This window comes from Cyprinodon tularosa, unplaced genomic scaffold (genome assembly GCF_016077235.1).
Source record: "Cyprinodon tularosa strain WSP-4 unplaced genomic scaffold, ASM1607723v1 ctg394, whole genome shotgun sequence".
NCBI lineage: Eukaryota > Metazoa > Chordata > Actinopteri > Cyprinodontiformes > Cyprinodontidae > Cyprinodon > Cyprinodon tularosa.
Genome location: NW_024039112.1, coordinates 540032 through 563014, shown reverse-complemented (window position 1 = coordinate 563014; position 22983 = coordinate 540032). Strand labels below are relative to the sequence as shown.

The following is a 22983-nucleotide window of genomic DNA, read 5'->3' as shown; positions in this document are numbered from 1 at the left end:
TTTAGGCTTTAGAATCGGCTGTTATTAATTATCTTTTTATACATTAATATTTTTGGGCCCTATATATGTAATGAACTAAAAGGCGTCTCTCTAACATCTATAAAGTTGAAAATCAGTGTATTATGGTTATCTTATATTCTCAGCAATAGGAAAGCATTCAATAAATATATGTTTGAGCTGATTTTTTTTAAAATACAAAAACCTAATTAAAGCGTTCGGGTCGAGTAACTGTAGGTCTATCAGCCTCGAACCCTTAGAGCGTCCCCACAAACTTTGATCACAAATTATACCCTTGGTTGGACAGCAGGGTGAACTCAGTGTCATCTGACCTACCTTCTCTTTCGCTTTCATTTCTTTTTTTTTCTCTTCTTTTTTTTCTTCATCCTGAACATTCATACAATAAGCCTGAAAAAAAAAACCTCAGTTTGTTTCTTCTGAGACCTTTTTGAAAGAGAATGTGTTTCATAAAACTGATGCAACACCTGCGTGGTTCCACGCAGGTGTTGCATCTTGCTGCAAGAAGCTTTACTGATGTGGTTTGAAATGCAACAGGCAGCCATCCGGACAAAGAACAAAATAGAAGCGAAAAAAGGAAGTGATGGATATGCATAACATGTGATGGGAACCATAAAGTATGATAAGTCTGGTTAAACAGTAGCAACTCTAATCTTTAAACTTTACAACCTGCATACTGCTTGTTTTTCACCGGGGCTGCAGGGTTTTTAACAAGTTTCTGAGTTAAGTTTTTCTTAATTTAAAAACGTTTAGATAAATCCTGATTATATATCAATAAAAAGCCTGAATAACCTCGTGGCACATCTTTTAACTTTGTAGGAGGAGGTTCTGTAGGACGCTACCCCAGATCATTATGCAGCCACCACCATGTTTCACTATGGGGGAAGTTTGTTTGTTTGGTTTCAGCGGACCAAAACATATTCTCCAAAGAGACCACGGAAAGCTTTAAACAGAATTGGTTTTGGGACATTAAGCAGTTAGGTTTAAGGAAGAAGACCAACAGGAGGAAGCTGACAGGACTTTCCTTTTTTAACGTTTTCCTCTCTGATGGGAAGTCCCCTCAAACACACACACATTAATAGATAAGACAGGATCAGTGGTGGTTCTAGACAAAATTTAGCACAATTAAAAAGCTAGTTGCAGACTTGACGGCGGTTGTATACTAATGGCTGGAGCTTCAAAGTGACTGTAATTTTCAAATTACTGTTAAAGTAAATTGTAAAGGTGAATGATTAAATTGTTCCAAGAGACACTCTGGAAAATTGTACATTTAACCAGGCTCTAGCCAAAAAAAAAATAATAATATTTTTTTTGATCTGGTTTTGAGACGAAACATGAAAATACAGATTCTTAGATTATTAATCTGCTTTAGACAAGATTCCACTCCAAATCAGTACAATAATCTGTCGATGTGGTGACAATTGTACTTTGTCAACTTCTTTGATATCATAAAATATACTCTCAAGATAAGTATGTTAATCTCAAAACAAGTTTAAAATTACTTTATAGTCAGATCAACTAGTGAGACTTGGTTACATGGACACCTTTTGCAGTCCCTTATGTTAGATTACATCATAGTACAAAATTACTTTACACAAAAATATTAGCAAAGGATTACCTAAAATAGTGAAAAGGTCTAAAATATGCATATTTGCCCTTAAACTGAGCGGTAAATAAAGCTACATTCACGATTTTTTTGTGAAATTGTTTTTTTTTTTTGCGTTGCAGTTCACATTTCAAAAAATATGCGACTTGTATGTGATCTCCTGTGTGAACTGCATTCACACAACACAAGTGTCCCGCATGCGCAGTAGAGGACGCGATGACATCACAAGCAAGCGTTCTCTGTGCTTATGCAAGGTAACATGGATGGTAGTGCTGGAGCTCATCTAGCGATCTTTTACCAACCTTTAAAACTCAATCTTTTCAAGATGGTCAAAAAGCCTCATATCCAAGGCTACGTTCACACTGCAGCCTGAAGTGACCCCAATTTTTTTGGCCCATATGCGACCTGTATCTGATCTTTTCATGACAGTGTGACAACACAGATAAGATTTTTTCCAATGCGGCCCAGGCCACTTGGCTATGTGGTCTTGAATCTGATACGAATCTGATCTTTTGGAATGTGACCTGTGTGTGAACGACCAGGTCCGACCATCCAACTTAAACGTCATTAATACTCATCAAAGGCTACGTTCACAGTGCAGGCCTTGATGCTCAATTCCGATTTTTTTGTGAAATCTGATTTTTTTGCGTTCCTGTTCACATTTACAAATATATGCAACTTGTATGTGATCTCCTGTGTGAACTGAAGTCATACAATGCAAGTGTCCTGCATGTGCATTGGAGGACGCAATGACGTCATAGGCTAGTGTCCTCTGTGTTTACAGAAGTAAACATGGATGGTAGTGCCAGAGCGCGTCTAGCAATCTCTACCAACCATAAAAACACAATCTTTACAAGATGTTTAACATAAATACTGCTCTCCACATCATCGTCCCCCATGGTTGTTGTTTCCCTTGCCACTTCTTCATAGCAAGACCCAGAATAGTTACCTATGTCGGTTACTAATGCCGTTCAGGTCGGATGAATGCGACCTGGCCGTTCAGACAGAGGTCGCTTTTGAAAAGATCAGATTCATATCGGATTCATGACCACATTGCCTGGGTCGCATAAGAGAAATCAGATCTATTTTGTTAAGACTGCCATGAAACGATCAGATACAGGTCGCATATGCGCCTAAAAATCAGATTTGGGTCACATCAGGCTGCAGTTTGAACGTAGCCAAAGATCACAAGTCTGTGTCTTGCTATGCAGAAGTTGGAAGAAAAATAACAATCATGGCGGACAATAATGTGGAGAGCAGTGTTTATGTTTATCCATATTGAAAGGATTGAGTTTTAAGGTTGGGTAAGATTGCTAAATGCGTTCCAGCGCTATTATCCATGTATACTTCTGTAACCCCTTGCTCACACTGGCTCCGGTGCGGTTACCGAGCCGACGAAGACCGCAACACCCGCACACCCCCTCTCACACCGCCCTTTTGACTACGGTGCGGTGCGGCTCTGCGGCTCCGGCAACAGGTCCGGAGATTTAACAGAAGTTCACTTGAGTTCACGTAACTTCGCCCGATAACACGGCCCAAATAAGGATATTTGCGAGAGCTTGTTGCGGAGGGCTCCGGCACGCCGCAAGGATAGCTTTCTTGCTGAATTTTCTGCAGCGCCGGAGTGTCTCGGTAACCGCAGCCGGACAGCTCAGCAGCCGGTGAGAGAGGTTTACGTCTTTTTAATGACTTGGAATCACTGCGGCGCCGCACCCACCGCACCGGTAAGACCGGAGTCGGTGTGAGCCTGGGGTAAACACCGAGAACGCTTGCTTGTGACGTCATTGCGTCCTCTGCTATGCATGCGGGACACGTGCATTGTATGAATGCAGTTCACACAGGCGATCACATACAAATTGCATATATTTAGAAATGTGAAAGGCAATTTCACAAAGAAATTGGAATTAAGCATTAAGGCTTGTGTGAACGTAGCCCAAGTGGCCTGGGTCGCATTGGAATTAATCTGATCTGTGTTGTTCAGACTGTCATGAAAAGATCAGATCCAGGTCGCATATGGGCAAAAAAACTCGGATTTGGGTCCCTTCAGGCTACTGTCTGAACACAGCCATTGTTTTTGTCCCCAAAATAGGATAATTACATGTTATCCACTTAAATTAATAGATATTTTTCCTTTTTTAAAATTTAACTGATCTCATTCCATTATTAAGTTGTCTCGCCATCCTGCTTATATCAAGGGAAAATACAATTTTTTCAAGAAACACTGACTTGCATTTAAATGTTCTAGTGTCTGCTTTCTGTACAGGGACCGTGATTGGGTCTAGGGGGGCATTGGCCCCTCTTGGCCCCCTTGTAGAGCCATCCATGGACAAGAAAGTTCTATATATTAAGATTTAAACCCCTCCTCCTTCTGCGAAACCGAAACCTAAAATCCGCTTTAAAGCAGCAACCATTTTCTAAAATCCTCTATTCTGTGTGTGTAAACCCAGAGAAGCAGATTTTTCTCCTCTCAGAGCTTCTTCCTGCTGCTTTGTTCCGATCATGGCTTTCAACCAGTCTCCCTTTTACAACCCGGTGAGTGATGAACTCTGCTCCTGTTTTCTTTACTCTGAGGCTCAGGCTGGGAGCTGCTCTCACTGTTACCGTTAGAAAGCCAACCTGCTCCAGATGTTCACTTCACATCTGGGCTGAAATGATTCTAACGGTCATTCCTGTCCAACTGATCCAGGCGGTTTAATGTTGCTTCTTGCAGCACCGAAGTTTGTTTGTTTGTTTTTATGGCATTTTCCCATTTCTAATCTGGCACAGATGGTCTGAGAAGTTTTCATTTATTTATTTATTTATTTTTTATACTAATGGTTTCCGGTCTTGTGCGAAATTCTGTTTCCCCGTGAAAATCTGTTCCCCCTGTGTCGGGAGCGCGCATTGCAGCCAGAGAGGCGGATCTGACCATTCTCAGAGGCGCTCCTGATCATTTTTCGGTAAAAACAGCTCATATAATCATCTCAACTTTGTAACATCAATTTTATTCGGTTGCTCTTTTTAAAAAACTGTAAAATAAATATATTAACAAGGTCCTCTTACGCTGTTTTGTGTTGTTTTTTAAACGCCAAGAGAATCGGTATGCTGTTTTTACCGGAAAATAATCAGGAGCGCCTTGAGAATGGTCAGACCCGCCTCTCTGGCTGCAATGCGCGCTCCCGACACAGGGGGAACAGATTTTCACGGGGAAACAGAATTTCGCACAAGACCTCTTCAGCTCTCGGTCCCTTGATGACTTCTGTACAGACTTCTTTTATTTCCCGTTTTTTTTGGCACCATAGAGACTTTAATCTAAAGCGGAGGTCTTCAACAGGGGTCCGCGCCCTCTAGGGGGGCCATGGGGGTACTGCATGGGGGTCGTGAAAGTTTAGGTTGATTAGACTTTTTTTTTATATCCCCCCCTGCATTGTTTTTCCACTAATTGAAATGTCTTTAAATCCACATTAACACGAATTCAACCCACTGTAATAAACAGATAAATGGAGGCAGTGTCATGATTGGTTTAATATCAAACCCACATGCAGAAAACAAAGGAGGCTGGGTAAAAGTTTAACAGAGTTTATTAAAGATGTTTGACACAAAAGACATGAACTGGATCTGGAACAGGTCCGGGTTGGGTTCACTGAAGTCTGCAGAGATGATAGTTTGATTAGCTGGGCAGGAAGATGATTAAAGAGTCCTTTTAGATAATTCTGATTCTACCTTGATGGGGTCCAGGCTTCACTTGTGAGAGAGGGAACCGTTGGGTCCAGAGACTGTTGGTTCAGCAGAGTACTCAAGCAGCTGCAGCGTCTAGCTTCTGACTTTGAATGGCAGACCTTGATCAGAGTTTCGAGCTCTTCACAGAGAGCAGCAGGGGAAATCCAAATAGGAATCTTCAGGTTTGGCTCACCAGGGCTGGAAGGCAGGTTAAGCTCACCCAGAGCTTCAGGCTTGAGACAGGTTTCCTGTGAGCAAAGACAGAGGAAGGTTAGAATCAGTTTTCTCACTTAGAGACAACTTAGATTCTTCAGGTAACAGAGGCTCAGGTTGCTAACCAAACTAAGGTAAACACTGCAGCGTTGAAGGAAGGTCTGGCAGCTGCTTATGTAGGTAGGTCTCAGTGGCGGCTGGTGAAAAATATTTTTGGTGGGGCTGATATAGCCTAGTGTATGTCTCCAACTAATCCGGAATAAGAATTCAAATAAACAATTGGACAATACATACAATTTAACAGTAATGATTTAATTTACTATATAATAACAGTAACAGTGATGATTTGGGTCACTGTGACGGGGTTCTTTGGCCTCCAAGAATCCAGGCTCAGTCAGGTTACCGGTGTAGGTGATTTATTGTGCTCAAAAACTCAAAACAGGGTGCAAAAGAAACTAAACATGTACAAGATACTCTGGGCCTCAGCCTCCCTCCAGTTACCAGCAATGTAACAAAGAAACAGAAAACAGAAATGGCCGCTCTTCTTCCCACAGCCCTCATTAAATAGTTTAAGCCCCTACCCTCAGGCTCTCTTATTTCTGATTTCTTCTCATTAATCAGTTTTGTCCATATATTACCTCCACAAACAATTGATGTACAAAAACAAATAATTTTTACAACTTAATTCCTTTACACAGATTCATTGACTTATTCAATTACACCAAACTGGGTTTGAACCCAGCAAAGACGCAGCCAGACTGAAGATGAGAAGTCCCCGTAGCATACACACATACACACACACACACACACACACACACACACACACACACACACACACACACACACACACACACATACACACACACGGCTAACCCCACTGAAATATTAAGTGTGCACCCTCAATACGCCAGCAGGTAACCAGGACAGCTTGTGTGTTTTAAGTTCATGGAGCTACTGGGCTCAGCGCGAGTGTATTGGTCCTCACAAACACAGTATAACAGGAATGTGTGTGTGGCGCGCAAAGTTAGAGGATGTGGATTCGTCACAGTCACAATAACCATGACATGAAATGTTCATATCCTACAACAGGGATGTTCTTCTAGCAAACGGGTAGATAAATAAGGATCTCACCAAATTTGGTGGAAGCTGCATCTCGCTCGTTACGTTCGCCATCGTCCCTCTAACTGTCTGCACCTGCGCTTGGGTTCAGAAGCCTGTTAAAGCGCAGTATTTTCAGCGCCCCAATACCATAAAGTTCCGAGACGCTGATTGGCCATTAAATTCACCTAGCAATAGTACATGATTGACAGATTCTCTGGAAATGTGGGTCTGTCTGATCACAGCCCCCAGAACAGAGACGGTAGGAGTCTGTCTGTGGAAATCCACAAATTAATGACAGTAGATAGGGAAATATAGTTTATATAATTTGTTTTGCTTATAGGTACACACTCTAGAGAGTAAAACTGACATTTATGAGTTAATTTCTAAAAATATATTTTACGTTTCTCTCTTCTTATCAGGGAGGGCGGTGCCCCAGCGCCCCCTATGGGCCGGCCGCCACTGGTAGGTCTCCTGATGGGTTGATGAAAGTCAGGTGTGCTGGAGGGCTCCAGCCCAGGAGACCCACAGTGCACTCTGCTCGAGAAAGGTGGTACATCTCCAGATCCCAACAGGCAGAAAATGTCTTTCAGTCATCAATGCACACATTCAGCGACACACAGGCGCTCTTTCAAGCTGGACACCGTTTCATTCACAACACCTGTCCCATCAACCAGGAATCAGAATCAGAAATACTTTAATAATCTTTAATAATATAACACAATTTCATGTAATTTATATAATTAATGGGTCCCTGCTCCATCTCACATGGGCGTAGGTTTGCATAGGGACCATAGGGACATGTCCCTACCAAAATGTTGGACGGACCCATTTGTCCCTACCAACAGTTATATGTGAATAACATGTTTATAATTTACTATACAGCAGCCGCTTCTTTTCCTCTCACAGCTTCTCTGCCTGGTAGCTGCAGCTGCCTGCTCTTTCCTGTCCCTTTCACATAGCAGCGCATCAACTGTGCTGCGCGGTTTAACTTTAACTTTTGTGGAACTTGAGAAATGTAAGTTAACAACGTTAGGATTTATTTTATTCTATCTTTTAATCAGATAGCCAAAGGCTCCTTAAAGAAGATCTTTTATGAAATGAAACCAGGTGAAACAGAAACGTTTAAACTTTTCCTTTGGAGGAGTTCTGGATGGAGAATATTGACAGACAAAAACTTTTTTTTTTTACTTCTTAAATGCTAATATTTTTTTACAATCTTGTTATAATTCTTGCTCTAAGTGGGTCGCTCTGTCGGCTAAAGGCACATTTTAGTGGCCCTATACACCAGTTTACGATTAATCAATTACTAAATTAGTGTACAACTTCTAATATTAATATTTTAAATGCTCAGTGTCAGTTCCTCTTCTAGTTCCAGTGCACATGTAAATACAATACATTTATTTGCTGTCCCTTGACTGTATTATTTTGCATGATCCAGAGAGAGCATATTAGATAAAAAAAAATAAGAGTGGGGTTTACCTCTGCACAATTCTCTATCTTCAGAAGAAAAACACAGGATAAATCCACATATAGACTATATTTGGTTAAACAGACACTGTCTTAGTCGCAGGTAAATTTTAATGCAATCCTTTTCAAAGTGGAAAAAGTCCTAATTCCACATTCATCAGAGCCGGTGATGCTTTAAATATTGATAAACAGCATCTAGTGCATGTAGTGCTTATAAGATTTGTACTAATGTTGCAAGAAATGCTGCTGTTCTCTTTTAACAAAATGAGCCCTGAAGCTCACATTAAGCATAAAAAAGAGCATGCATATTTTTGCAAAGGACCAATGAAACTGAAGAATAGTGTCCCTACCAAAGTTGAAATAAAACCTACGCCCTTGCCATCTCACCATCAGTTTGGGGGTCCCTTGCCCTATAAAATGTTGAAGACACCTGATCTAGACAGAAAGGAAATTGGTTAAACCTTCAGACTTTTTCAGTTTTAGATTTTCTTATTTTTCTGAGAATTTTTTGGGTCAGGTTTGGTCTTCTGGTTTATCAACTTCACCACAAGAACCAGCTCTCCTTTCAGGGGCCAGAAACCTGGGCTGGTTTGATCACAATAAGCAAAACACACACGGGTAATAACAGGGCATTTTAGTAAATAGCCTAAGCGGATTTTTCTTTTTAAGTTTAAATGATTTTTTTTTTCTGATTTTATAAAATAAAAAAACAGGTCTGGAAATGTAAAGGTTTGAGTAGGTTTTAGGTCTCGTTTTTCATAGATAAGTCCCAGAATGTCCTTAAAGCAGCTCCAGGATTCAGCTAAAGCATTTAAAATAAATGGACCAGTTAAAATAAACAGGAACAGAAACAGAAACCAATGACTGGAGGTCAGCTTTTCACCTCTCATTTTCCGAGACAGAAAAGTATTTTTAAGGTTGATGACATTGTTTAATCCTCTAACTTGATCATTTTCCCAGGATTCAGATCAGAGATGGATTTAACATTAGCAAAAACAGTTAGGACCCCAAGTTCCTGGGGGCCCCATAAAACATGAATTGTTAATACAATTAGTCCTTATTTGTGCACATTAATTATGTTTTTGATAAAAAATCCTTTTTAATATAATATTAAGTGTGTCTCAGCCCCCCCCACCCTTCAGTGTCCACCATATTGGATCAGTCAATTTGCTGCACATGTTCAGAAAGGTCCAAACAGGCAGCAGCAAACCATTGGAAATCAAACAGTGCGAAGAGCAGTGTTGCCAACTTAGCGCTTTTGTCGCTATATTTAGTGACTTTTCAGACTCCTCTAGCACTTTGATTTCAAAAAAGTGCCTAGTGCAAAATCTAGCTACTTTTTTCTGCTACTGGAGACTTTGGCGACGACATATATAAGCAGCAAACTCTGCTCTCTACAGTGAAAAGAAGGACTGGGTTATTTACTTTAGCCTTTTTGGAAACACAGGAAGGAGCAATCAGCTAAGTGAGCTTAGTGACTGAAAAAAATCTTGCATTCTTTTTGAGACAGCATGAAAAGTCAGCTGAGTACAAAACATAGAGAGGAAAACAAGAAGAAAAGGGACAGGAAGAGAGGGGCAAAACCTAGAACAAATAGTGTATGTCTTTTCTATGAAAATCTATCTATCTGTATAACAGGTCTGTTTTATGCTTTGTCTTCCTAATTCAGAGGGCCCCATGCCTGTCTTAGCCTAGGGCCCCAAAGTTCCTAAATCCGCCCCCGATTCCGATTTTATTTAACATCAACATCGAGACATTAAAGTAAAATTAAGTGAAATTTGTAAAAGAAATTGTTGAAATTAGCTGGTAGCTAATAAAACCATACGAGCTGGTGTTCTGGATGTTTCTGAAACTCTGTGGCAGTGGCGGTTCTAGACCAAATGTCCCAGGGGGCCAGGAGGGGGCCAGCATGTTTTCATGGAGGCACAGAAAAGCATGAAATAAAAAACAGGGCAAGAGATTTAAAATATAATATAACTGCATAAAGTGACATTTCTATTCAAACAGGTTTAATTAAAATTCTATATCTTATTAGATCAATATACATTCATAATTTAGAAATTTGACATATTTTTGAGTTAAGTTAGAACTCAAGAAAAACAGATAAATTAAGTATTCTTTTTAATTTCTTTTGAAAAAACATTTAGCAGATGAAAACTGGGATCCTATCTAAATACCCCTGAAGCTATCATCTTATTTAAAAAAAAAAAATGAGTAAAACAGAATTTGTAAAGGACAAAAATGAAATAGAACCAAAGGACCTATCGGACCTATCTGTTCCAGTGCATATCATCATTAGAATGATTACCGTAATTTTCGGACTATAAGCCGCACCTGAATATAAGCCGCAGACGCTAAATTGCATGATTTGTACATATACAAGCCGCACCGGACTATAAGCCGCAGGTTTTTTATGTTTAATTACCATATGGTTCGTGCACAGAGAGGATTGTCGGGAAAGAGGCAACTGTTTGGGGAAGCTCCTATTTATTAACATTTCAACACAATTTGCATATTTGCATACGTTAACTGTTATAATTTAGTGCAATAGAAGCTCCCATTTATTAACCAGTACGTTTTTTTTCCATAACGAGGGTGTCACACAAAATGTCTTGCGCTCGCAATGTCCGTCTTTCTCGCTGTCGTTCTGTCTCGTACCACTCGCGGTAGAAGTCTGCTTCTAAAAGGACCTCCGCATTCCCCCGTGCGCGGCTACCGTACTTGTGTGTTGAAGCAAATGTGACGTCAACATGGTGGATGGTAAAATCCATAGATTTAGGTATTACCCTAGTGGCCGTTAGCTGTAAAAGTCCATAGTAAAGCCGCATTGTTATATAAGCCGCAACGTCGAAAAATGGGGAAAAAGTCGCAGCTTATAGTGCGAAAATTACGCTTTTATGTCTTCAGCACAGGGGCCATAACAGGGGCCAGGACATGATCTACAGGGGCACTGGCCCCCGTTGGCCCCTGTCTAGAACCGCCCATGCTCTGTGGAGCATCAGCTCAGGGGTTTTTTACATCATTGCCTGTCTTTAAAAATTTTTTTAGAAGAACTTGGCCAAGTTTGTCTGTTTTATTTTTCATTATTTAGGGTTTTCTGTACTTGTTTTTTGTATGTTTAAACATCCAGGGGTTTAAAAGGATAAATGAAGAATTAAAGTAATTTGCATCATATCTAGAAATATAATTCAATTTATCATCTACTCCTCTGTACTAAGAAAACATGAATGATACATCTTTTGTCTAATGAAAAATAAAACCTAGGCAGTAAATATTAGTAATTTCTTTAAAAGAGAAGTCTCTACATTCAGGGTATATCTACAGCACAGCAGTGAATCAGAGCATTTAGGGACCAGCTATGACTACATTGCAGGGGATTTCCAGGGGATTTATTTCTGCAGTCATAATGCAGCCCCTTTGTCTGAGTTTGTTTATTCATATTTGAATACATATTTCTTTCAAATAAAATCTTGTTTTGTTCTAAAACAACCAACGTTTACCCCAAGAAACAGAAACAAATGTTATCTTCATCAAAGGCCTTCATGGGTAATTTCTAAAAATTGCTTTCAGATTTGATCTGCTTGACAAAATGGCTGCATCGGCTGACTGGAAGGTTTTTATAAAAGCTTGGAAGATTCGAAGTATTTAAATGAAATATTCTCCTTTTTCTCTTGCCAACCAGTCTGCAGTTCTATAAATAAAACTTTATTTATCAAAGCATTTTACATTTTTAAACAAGGCCGACTAACAGAAGAGACACAGAAAATAAATAAAATCTAAAGCTCTTTAACAACCAGCTTCCTTGTTCTGCGATGAGGAGAAGGAAATGAGGGACAGTGATATGGAACGGTCTGGTTAGAAAGGTTAATAATTGACATGAGATGAAAGCTTGTCTATGAAAATAGACTCAAAGGTGGAGAGATGGTAGCATCTGATGTTCTAAGATCTGTGGGGAAAAATTGGGCCAAAAGTAGCAACAAAGAAGAAAATGTAACCTTTGTTTTGCTCACTGTCAGACAGACAACACAGATATTTTTATTTAACTTCTGATTTGTATTTTAGAGGATTCCTTTCACTGGATCCATCCATGGAGGCCTGCAGGAGGGCAAGTCGATCATCATCAGCGGACGAGTCGTTCCTGGAGTAGACCGGTTGGTAACTATTCAGAGGAGCAACTAATGATTATTTTGCCAGTCATTAATCTGTCGATTCTTTTTTTGATTGATCAATTAATAATCAGATAGGTTCTTTAAAGAAGATTTTTTTTACAAAATTCAAGCAGGTGAAACTAAAACTTTTCCACTTGGATTCTGGATGGAGCATATTGACAGAGGAAGGCTTTTTTTTTTTATCTTAACGGTTCTGTGAAGGTTTTTCACAAGTTGCTTTAAAGACCCGCCCTCTCCACTTAAAAAAAAAAAAAGAACAACCATATACCCGCTTCTGAGATGGAACGCCTATTAAATGCCTGCGAGAGCATCCACCGGCCCATTTCTCTTCATACACTTACTGTTCTAATAGCTCATAAAAGCTTACTGTGTCCAAACGTCCGCTATAATCCTTAAAACCCTCAATCACTATATAGAGCTGTTGATATATAGGGGACTTTATAGTAAACTCAGTTAAATTACCATTCAGACAGATGATCACAGCTTTTTGCTCCCCTTTGGTCACGTAACTCCTCCTCCACTGCACCATGCCTGCGCCATCTTAGTTATTAGTCGCCGCTGTCGGGTAGCGACAGCCTATGGCGACAGCGAGCTGCTGTGACAGCAAATCCCGTAATGCTTTGCGAGGAGACCTCTCCACACAAAGAATTCTGGGATATATCTGCCTCTTCTGAGGCTTTTTTTTTCTTCTCATACACTTAGACACTTTTTCTCTTACGACCCTCGGCCATTTTCAAAGAACCGCGGCGAGAAAGGTGAGCTTCAATGACTGTCTGAAAGCGTAGCTCACCACAGATATACGCCTGAAAGTGCGCATGCGCAGAAAAAGATGGCTAACAGGAAGAGCATATAGGACGGCCTCACGTAAACCTATCACGAGAATGATTGACAATTAGAACGACCACTTATTTAGATGATCCACCCAGTAATAAATACCTTTAATTGCAAAATGTTTCTATATTTGTTTTTACAGTTTCTTCCAAAGAAATTCATAATATGTGTGTACTATCTCCAGAATTTAAAAGAAAAGGTTTACTTTTTTGCAAAAATCACACGTAATTTTGTCTTCTTACTTAAGATCTACTAAGTTATAGATTATTTTTTTGCTCATCTGCCCCACTTCCGACCTGTCCAGGGTGTACCTCTCGCCTGTAGACAGCTGAAGATGGGCACCAGCCCCCTTCGCGACCCCACTTGGGATTAAGCGTGTCTGAAAATGGATGGATCCCACTTCTATTTATAAATGTTCCACTTTAACAATATAATGTCTCCAAAAACCTGACACACATGTTGCCTCGATCAACTTCTCGTCTTTCACGGCTTTCTCCGTGGCGTGGTGGTCATGTAGTCTCCTCTTGATGGGTCAACTGTGGCCACCTGGAGAATGAGCTCGACCCCATCATCTTCCACCACGCTGATGGGCGGGCAGCATGTAGCTATCCACTGAGAGAGGAGATTGGTTAGCTTGGCTGGTAGAGCTGGGCTTGTAGCTGCATCCATGTCAGCACGTCACGTTCGATGTGGTCATTTTACAGTAAGCCTACACAGGTTGGAAGACTGATTCATTCACTCCCCCTGGATAAACATCCACACCATATATACATCCCTGCTAAGTATAAAGGTGAAAGTCATCATTAGTAAGACCCAGCTCCCAACCCCACTGTGAATAGATTAACAGCGATATTTTTTTTATCGCCAGATAAGAGTCTAGTATTAACACAGAGCCGATACCAGCCCACCACTAATTACTACTCTAAGTGGATCGCTCTGTCAGCTAAAGGCGTGTTTTTACATTCTCTATACTCCAGTTAACGATGCATCTATTACTAAAATAGTCGACAATTATCTCAATGATGATTAATCACGACTAATTATTTCAGCCTTAGGCTTCACCCTAAGTGCCCATATTAGTGCCCAGCAGATATTAGACTTTAGAAACATCTTTAACAAACCAAATTTCTGAACAGCTTTTTTGTTTCTGTAAATAGTCTATTTTTATTAGCCTCGTGAGACCATCCTGATCTCGTGAGCTTTCAAGATTTCACTCGCTAATCAGTCTGGAGACTCTCCGTTGAAGAAAATTTGGAGCCGTTCACCAAACGAACGTCCAATCAGCGTTGGCTTTGAGGCGGGTTGAGGTGTGACGCAACGAGAAGCGCGACAGTTCAGTCTAAAGAACATGGTGGCTTCAGCCGATGAAACTAGCGTTAGCGTGGCTATCGAGCAAGTTTTATCGGAATTACAGAGTATTTCTTCACTGAAAGAAGAGCAAAACATTGCTCTGGAGAATTTTCTCAAAGAAAAGATGTTTATGCTCTTCTCCCGACTGGTTTCGGCAAGAGTAGCCTGGCTTGTGGTTGTGTTTTCGTCGTCGCTCTGTTACGTCTTATGCTTCGTTGATCTGATTGGTTTATTTGGCCCGTCTATCACCAACATAGGCCAATCAGCTAACCAGTATTTTCGCCCCTTCCCAAAATTACCTCTACGGAAGGTTTGCAGATGGATATGCGGAGCAAATCCATCTGGCGGAGTCAGGTTATGTTTTTATGCCCATAAATGAATAAATATATTGAATCGCTCTCCTCAGTCTCAAATTTCTTTAAACTTTAAAGTTTTTTTTTTTACTCCTCAGGTTCCACGTGAACTTGCAGTGCGGTTCCAGTCAGGGGGCAAACATCGCCCTCCATTTCAACCCACGTTATAATGACGGCCACCCTTATGTGGTGACCAACACCTTCCAGTACGGTAACTGGGGCTCAGAGGAGAGGAAGCAAAGCACGCCGTTTCACTCTGGACAAAACTTCACCCTGCAAATCACCGTTACACGGGATTTCTACCAGGTCGGCATCATCACCTCCTGAAAAAAAAGACAACTGCACAGATTTCTCCTTTGTCGCTAATGAATAATTTAAGAAACAGAGCTTTAAAACATGCTAAGTGACTGGTTGCTATGGTGATTCCCTCCTCTTTTTCAGTAGAGAATAGAAGAGGAAAGACTGACTTATAGTAACTGTATGGAAACTTTGATATATAGCAAAAAAGCTTTTGAACTTTAAGGCTAATAAGCTTTTAAAGCTACAGTGTGTAATAATTACAGGGATATACAGTCAGAAATGTAATATATTATACATAACTATGTTATTTATCATCATCTACGAGCTCAGCCTCTTAACCTTAATATTTGCGTTGCCTTAGAATTCGTTATTTATAATTACATAGGAGCGGGTCTCGCAGCCATGGAGGCAGACATCTTTGCGCTACGGCAGCGCAGAGCCAACAAACTAGCGATTGCGAGATCGCCCATTACGCTCGAAAGTAACTACGGCAAGTTGAGAGAGATTAACTGAGACGGTACTGAACACACAGACTAATGAAATACTATCTGTAAAATTATCTATGTAAACAAACCTCATCACTTGAGAAGGTAGGTGATGCGGACGTTGTGGAAGACATTTTGTCCCGTAACGCTCGCCGTACTGTTGGGGGGGAGAAGCGGTGGGGGGGAGATGTTCATGTTGCTGCGGTCTGCAGTCTGGACGTTAGATGTCGGTGAAAATTACACACTGTAGCTTTAAAGGATAAATACCTTTAGTTTTATCCATCTTCTGTGTTTTCTGTAGGAGATCTGACTGTTTAACGAGAGCCTTCAGTCTCTAATTTGGGGGAATCTTTAAATCTGAAATATAATAGTAGTGAATGGCGTGTACTCTTATAGCACTTTTTCAAGTCAAGAGGCTTTACCAAAGCACTTTACAGTACATTCAGTTATTCACACTCACACACTGATGGTGACAAACTACATTATAGCCACAGCTGCCCTGGGGCTCACTGACAGAAGCACGGCTGCTGTACACAGGCGCCACCAGGCCCTCTGACCACCATCAGTAGACAATGCAGGTGAAATGTCTCTTCCAAGGGTACAATGATGCTGAAAGCCGGAGCCGAGGCTTGAACCAATAACCCTCTGGTTGCAGAGCAAACTCCTGCAGCCAACGCCACTGTCACAACAGGAAATGTCAATCAAATGAAGATTTTGGCTTGTTTCTCTGCACTCTGAGCTGATTAGACAGGAAACTGAGTCATAGCACCGTGGGAGACAGAAAAACATCCTTTGGATGTAGAAACTGACACTGTGGCTGTGAAAAGAGTTTAAATACCAACGTTTTCTATTTTACTGGATTATATTTTGTCTGATTTAATCACAGTCTGACATTTTATGGGAAAATTACCCCACAGCATCCTGAAACTTTTAATGTGACGGAGTGAAAGCGGTTAAATGATGATTAGTGAGTCAGTTTCCTGAGAGCTGTTTAAACTTTCTTCAAGTTTCTTAAACGTAATATTTCATTGACAAATGTGAGAAATAACTTTTTTTTCCCTTTCTAGATGAGCGTGAACGGCAGCCACTTCATGGATTACAGACACCGTATCCCGTTCCAGCAGGTTGACACCATAGCAGTCGGTGGAAAAGTGGAAATTTCCTCCATTTCATTCTCCACTCCTGTGGTGAGTAAGAAAATCAGAGTTTTTTTTGGAAACAAGACAAATCCTCAGGCTGATTATTCTCTTCTCTGCACGCATTTCCTCAGCAAGCCTTTCCCACTCAGGCTGGTTTTCCATCCTTTCCGGGGTTTCCTCCTCAGCCTGGATTCACACCCCAGCCAGGATTTCCTCCTGCAATGCCTGTGAGTAGAAATCATCTTCAGATGCTCTTTTTTTTCATTTTATACTCAAATCCAATGATTTTAATTCTATCCAAACACCAGATCATCTGTAGTCTCTTCTCCCTATTTGCACAGGTTGTTCCATATAACAACTACATCAGTGGCGGACTCCAGCCAGGCAGAACCATCACCATTCAGGGAGTCGTCCAGCCCAATGCCACTAGGTAAAAAACAAACAAACCTTTATTTCATTTCCTGTACAGATCAAACCTTAACAGTAGAGATTTTAGAATAGAAAGTTGAAGTACATCCTATAAAAGTCACACAATGTCAGCCAGGTCAAGATTGCCATGATTCCTGGAGATCCTGGCATAACATCCCTCTGATTCGGCGGGAAGTTAGGCAGATCATTTTATTGTTAGAAAAACATATTTTGTAAATTTAAATGTAAATGCAGGAATAAAAAAAGGTTTTGAGAGGAATTTTGCTGTTATCTTAAATTTTGTTTTTCCCAAAAAATGTTTTTTTTTTTATACCGTATTTTCACGACCATAAGGCGCACCGTCCTAAAAGGCGCAGTCTCAGTTATGTGTGCCATTACTGTATTTAACACACACATAAGGCACACCGGACTATAGGGCGCAGGTTTTATATACCGGTTCATGTCCTCTACTACGTTTAAATACCTCTACTGCGTATTAAAAATAGAGCGGGAGCAAAACTGAGTATGTTTGTGCTTTATTCATGTATTTATTACAAAGTATTAATCAAACCTGGGAGCTGGCAGAGAGACAGACACATCACTGATGACACAGAGCGCTGTGATCACTCCTCTGAAACAGTTTATTGACGCATAAATTAACTTAAAATGCAGAAATCTGCCGGCAGAATATGTTCGCTTTTATTATCCTGGTGCCTGCAGTTTAGATTATATAGATGAAAAACATCTACCAGCTGCCGCGGTGAACCGCGAGGAGGCGACCCGGCCAGAGGCTGCTGTTGAATGGGACCCTACTGTCGGCGCACCGCTGGTATGTGGGGGTCTGGGCGCCTCCGACAGAACTAATATTAGAAGGCAGGATGGTAATCTGGATGAACTGACTGCAATGATGAAGTTTTCAGGTGGACTTTCTCACTTAAAAACATATTAAAACTACTTTATTCCCACTGATCACTGCAAATATAGCTGCAAGGCAAAGAAAGGATAGAGTAGCTCCGCCCAACGCGCATCAGACCCACTTTTGCACCGCGCAGCCAGAGCAGCAAAGCTGCTTCAGCCGCGCGTCAGAACTAACTGGTACAAGCAGCAAAAATGAAGCAGCAGACGCGTGAACGTAGCATTACGTTAGTCAAAACAACCAATCACAGCCAGAGGAGCGTCTGATGGAGTGTCAATCACAGCTCACACACGCTGAATCCCGCCCCCCCCCCTCTTACCGCTTAACCTGCCGCTGCCGCCCGGCTGCCGCAGTCAGGAGGACGCGCGTGGAAGTCATGGCGGAGCGGCAGCCACCAGCGAAAGAGAAACTGCCCTTACTGCCCCTGCCGACAACTGCTTACACGACAAACTTCGGTATAACCAGCATCTTATATCTAGCTGCTTGGAGGTGAGTGTTATCGCTCTTACCGGTTCACACTCCATGCCGCGTACGCTGCTTGGACGCTTCTGGTCGCATGCGGTAGCCGCACAGATGCTGTGAGAGGGGTGGAGCTTGGAGGTGGGGCATGAGTGAAGCAGAGAGGGTGGGGGAGTGGCGTGAAACCTGTTTTTCTTCAAATTTTCAGTCGAAGTCTGCTCTCTTCTCAATGTTACAGAGTGCAGCTTTAACGCCTGAGCAGCAGTGACCAAGGGGTAAATTCTTAGAAATAAAGCCAGAAATAATTTTTTGCAATAACTTTTATTGCAGAACATTCTCTTCCTCCCTCACTTAATTGCAATATCTAGTCTCTGTCCAACTTGGTGCTCTTGTGAAATATGCTGGTGAAGATTCTCAGTCATCCAGGTCATAGCCATTCTAAGAAAACTAAAACAGACACAATGTCAGTGTGAGAAAATCTACAAAGTTGTAGTTTCCTGCTTATTCTGAGGAAGTGATCAGGAGTCCAAGAACCTCTTTCTCAACCAGATCCATTTTCACTGTTAGAACTGAAACAAAAGGTGGTTCAACAGAAGGGTTAGAAGCTAAAGGTTCTTTTTCTGAAAGGTTCTGCTGGTCTTTTCTGACCTCAATTGACAGATGTCTCTTTCAATGTCCATAGCTGTATATGAATTATTTATTCTCCAGGTGCAGTTTTTATATTGTTAAAACACTTTACAGGACAGTATTTTATTGTTTATCTTTTAACTTCTTCACTATTATATTATTAGTATACATTTTTCTAAGGTCCACATTTGTGTGACCATTTTTTCTATCATCTTTTTGCTGTAAACTCCAGAATTTCCTCATTGTGGACCAATAAAGGGATTTTCTATTCTACTCTACTCTATTCTATTCTATTCTAGCTCAGTTATGCTTCTGTCATAAGTTCAATATTGCTGCTTATAGCAACGTCGGCCATGTTGGTTCTAACCATCATATCTGCTTTTCTAACCTAGTTTCTTACAGTCCTCCAGTTCAAAGGTCAACTCATCCTTCAGTCTATTTGTCCTTCCTTCTATTCTTCCATCTTTCCAGCCACAGTGCTTCTAAGTTGAAGTCCCAGAGAGGCAGTAACTAGCAGATATGTCCCTGGTTCAACTCCCATGAATGAAACGGATTTTGAGGCCTTGAGCTCTGCTTGTTTGACCATAAACCTTTTTCAATTCCTTGTTTCTTGCACTTGTTGACCAGAGTAGATCTGATCCCGTTGAGTCCAATTCAGTGGAATAAAGATTTCCAACAGTTAATTTATCAATTTGTCCACAAGAATCAAACTGAACTCTTTGTTCTGTAAAGTGACATAACGCCTCCTAATGTCTCACCCCATCGCTGATGATTTGATCTAGTTAGAGTTGAGCTTAAAGTTAAATCTTGTCAATTTAAAACATTTTTTTGTCTGATATTCCGTTTCCTCCCAGGTTCCATGTGAACCTCAGCCACCAGACTGGAATCGCTCTGCATTATAATCCACGTTTCAACGAGAACACGGTGGTCCGAAACACCAAGCAGCATGGGCAGTGGGGCTCCGAGGCACGAGGCGGAGGAATGCCCTTCCAGCGAGGACAGTCTTTCTCGGTATGAAAACATTAAACTCCCTGACAGCTGATGCACCTCTGCTCTGAATAATGTGTGCATACATGGGTCGGCGGCGTGAAACTCAGTGTTTGGCTGTTTCAGCGCTGGGTTCTCTACTTCCTCTGTGATGTCATCATCTATTTGTTGTTTTCTTTGTATTTAAAGGCTTAACTGACCATGTAAGGAATAAACAATAATTATTTCTAAGGGCGATAGAGTGATTCAACAATCATTAGCTAAATTAGAACAGAAGGTCATGCTGTCAGTTTCACTCATCCATCATACTGAGGTGAGCGAATCTTCGTCAGAGCAGACGGAGCAAATGTAAAAGCCCTGAAAGGGGCTATCCCCAGCCATGACTGGTTCCCCTTCTTGTTAGCTGTTGCTAAATGTTGTTAAATTGTGGCTAGACTGTTAGTTTTCTGTATCTGTAAGATTTCTAAAGCTGATATGGAGCAGGTTGAAGATATGATTACTTTCTAAGGTATCTTCAGTCTATCTTAAGGACATGGTTTGTGTTGAGCTTTCTGTAGAAATCCCAAAGACATTTAAGCAGTAAACAGTTGGAATGACCTCTCTGAACCTGGTTTCTTCCAGCTGACCATCATCTGTGAGAACAGCTCTTTCCGGATTGTGGTGAACGGGATGCAGGCCCACAACTACAACCATCGCTTCACTCCTCTGCATAACATCAACACCCTGGAGATTGATGGAGACATCCAGCTGACCTCAGTCATTGTTTAGATTCTGGGTTCACTAAAGGAAACATAACTTTTAAAACCTCACTGCTCCTAGCAAAGGAAGAACAAAAGCAACAGCACATAGTTCAGCTTTTATCATAGAAATGTTGAATTTCTGGAGCGTGTTGTTTTAATCCTAGTGTTTTTTGCTGCCATCTAGTGGTCAAGTTATAGAGAGCAACCAAATAGATATAACCTGGATCTATTTTAGCCGTATAAACCTCTTTATCATTTCTTTCAAAGATTTTTCTTTTACCAACTATTCTGTCTGTATTTAACTTGGCTTTAATTTCTCATCTTGGCTCAGTTTGCTTTAGCTGATTTATGTGAATTTACTCAGTTTGTTCTTGTTCCGTTACATTTTATCAGCCTCTTACTGATAGATAGATATGTTACTGTTTCAAACTGTAACTTTAAAGTAAAGAACCACCAAAAACAAGATCTACCTTCACCCCCTCCATCCCCCTATTGTTCCTGTCTACATCAATAAATCATGTTATGGACCACTCTATTTGTTGAAGTTTTATTGTGCTGAACCGATGAACACCTGATAACGAGTGTGACTCAGTTATTTAGGGGCCTCAGATCAAAGTCGTGCTGCTCTAACCTACTAGGCCTAGTGGTTTAGAGCAGCACGCTTGTGCTCTGAGAAGGTTGCAAGTATCGAGTCCCACTGCCTCCACTCTGGGTTCCTGAGCAAGACCCTTAACCCCAGATTTCTCCCTGGTAATCCCACAATAGCAGCCCACTGCTCCCCAAGGGGATGGTTTTAACGCAGAGTAACTGTAAACTGAAGTTTGCATCTATCTGATGTGGGACCTAGTCGTTGCTTTCCTGCCTTTTCACTACCACAGGCTGCACTATCATAGCAGCAGCACTGATCCATCTATCCATCTCCTACCTCATTCTCCTCTCCTAAACAGAACCCCCAAAGTACTTGAATCCTCCAGTTGAGGCAGGGACTCTCCTCTGACCTGAAGGAGACAATCCACCTTTCAGAGAAGAGAACTAAGGCCTCAGACTTGGAGGAGCTGATTCTCATCTCTGGTGGTGAACTGCCAAGTGTGAGCTGTACATCTCAGAAGGGATCCAACAGAACCATGTCATCTAAACTAGACCCAGTTCAGCCCTTGGCTGCTCCTACAGTCTAAGTCCTCTGGTTAAACTTCAAGTCCTGAACAAATAACCCTGAGCTATTCCTGAGTCTTTAATGATGTGAGGAAACCAACCAGTGTGAATCAATCAATTATTTCTACTATTGCACCTTAAATTTAGATTTTACTGACAGCATCAAGTCATTTCCAGTAAAGGAAGCAGTTCAACTCCAGGCGCTTGTCATTAGCATACAAGTCAGAGCCGAGTCAAAGGTCTTCCCTATCATAATGAGGTCAGATTTCCAGTCATCTAAACATGATGTTCAATTCGGGACTTCCACGGTTCTACCAGCAGGGGGCATATCAGACCCATATGTTTACATCTTAGAGTAAAATTTGGAGATAAATGTTTTAAAACCAGCAGCTCGATTCAGATACGATTCTTTATCTGCAGTTAAGAGACTATTAGGATTATTTTTATTGACGATGTGTGAGTCTGTTAAACCTTAATAACACCTGCCTGTTACATGTCAGAGCAAATGTTTTCCCAAGCAGTTGATTTAATAAGGACAGCTCCTGTCATAAAGTCATCTTCATTAGAAACATGGCAAAGATTTGGGAATGGAATGAGAGCGATGTCCTTAATCTAATAACATGGTGCAATATTTCCATATCGCTGGAGCCATGGATGTTGTTATGTTTATTCAATGATGATTATAAAATTAATGTGTGCTTATAAAACATTTGTGCGAGGGGATGCTCCACTCCTGTCTCATAATTCAGTCAGGAGACCATCCTGCTTTGTCATTCTGATGGAGCATTCTGTCTTCATGAACTGATCAATTGTTCTGTCAGAACAATACTCTGTTTGTAACCATGCGTCATGCTCTGTTAATAAACGCTCTGCGGAGGAGGTCCAGTGCGAGGCAGTGTGTTTGAGTCTGGGGTTCAACTGTCTCTCCTTTCTGCAGAAATTGTATCCATTATTGTGTATTTCAGT

The 22983-nt window shown here is 41.1% G+C and overlaps 1 protein-coding gene across 1 annotated transcript; it reads left to right on the top strand.

The window, feature by feature from the left end:
• Positions 1-4005: 4005 nt before the first annotated feature.
• Positions 4006-21353, top strand: LOC119791553 (galectin-9-like). Its single transcript, XM_038297709.1, has 8 exons — positions 4006-4153; positions 12164-12252; positions 14903-15110; positions 16657-16776; positions 16848-16955; positions 17070-17158; positions 19993-20149; positions 20747-21353. The coding sequence occupies exons 1-8, from the start codon at positions 4121-4123 to the stop codon at positions 20891-20893; spliced, it is 951 nt and encodes a 316-aa protein (XP_038153637.1). The 5' UTR covers positions 4006-4120; the 3' UTR covers positions 20894-21353.
• Positions 21354-22983: the final 1630 nt, after the last annotated feature.

What these genes read in the sequence shown, in the direction of transcription:
- LOC119791553 (XM_038297709.1), top strand. Translation starts at nt 4,121, where the DNA reads ATGGCTTTCAACCAGTCTCCCTTTTACAACCCG. An exon ending in GTCGTTCCTGGAGTAGACCG is followed by an intron (nt 12,253 to 14,902) that starts GTTGGTAACTAT and finishes TTTACTCCTCAG; the next exon opens with GTTCCACGTGAACTTGCAGT. An exon ending in GATTTCCTCCTGCAATGCCT is followed by an intron (nt 16,956 to 17,069) that starts GTGAGTAGAAAT and finishes CTATTTGCACAG; the next exon opens with GTTGTTCCATATAACAACTA.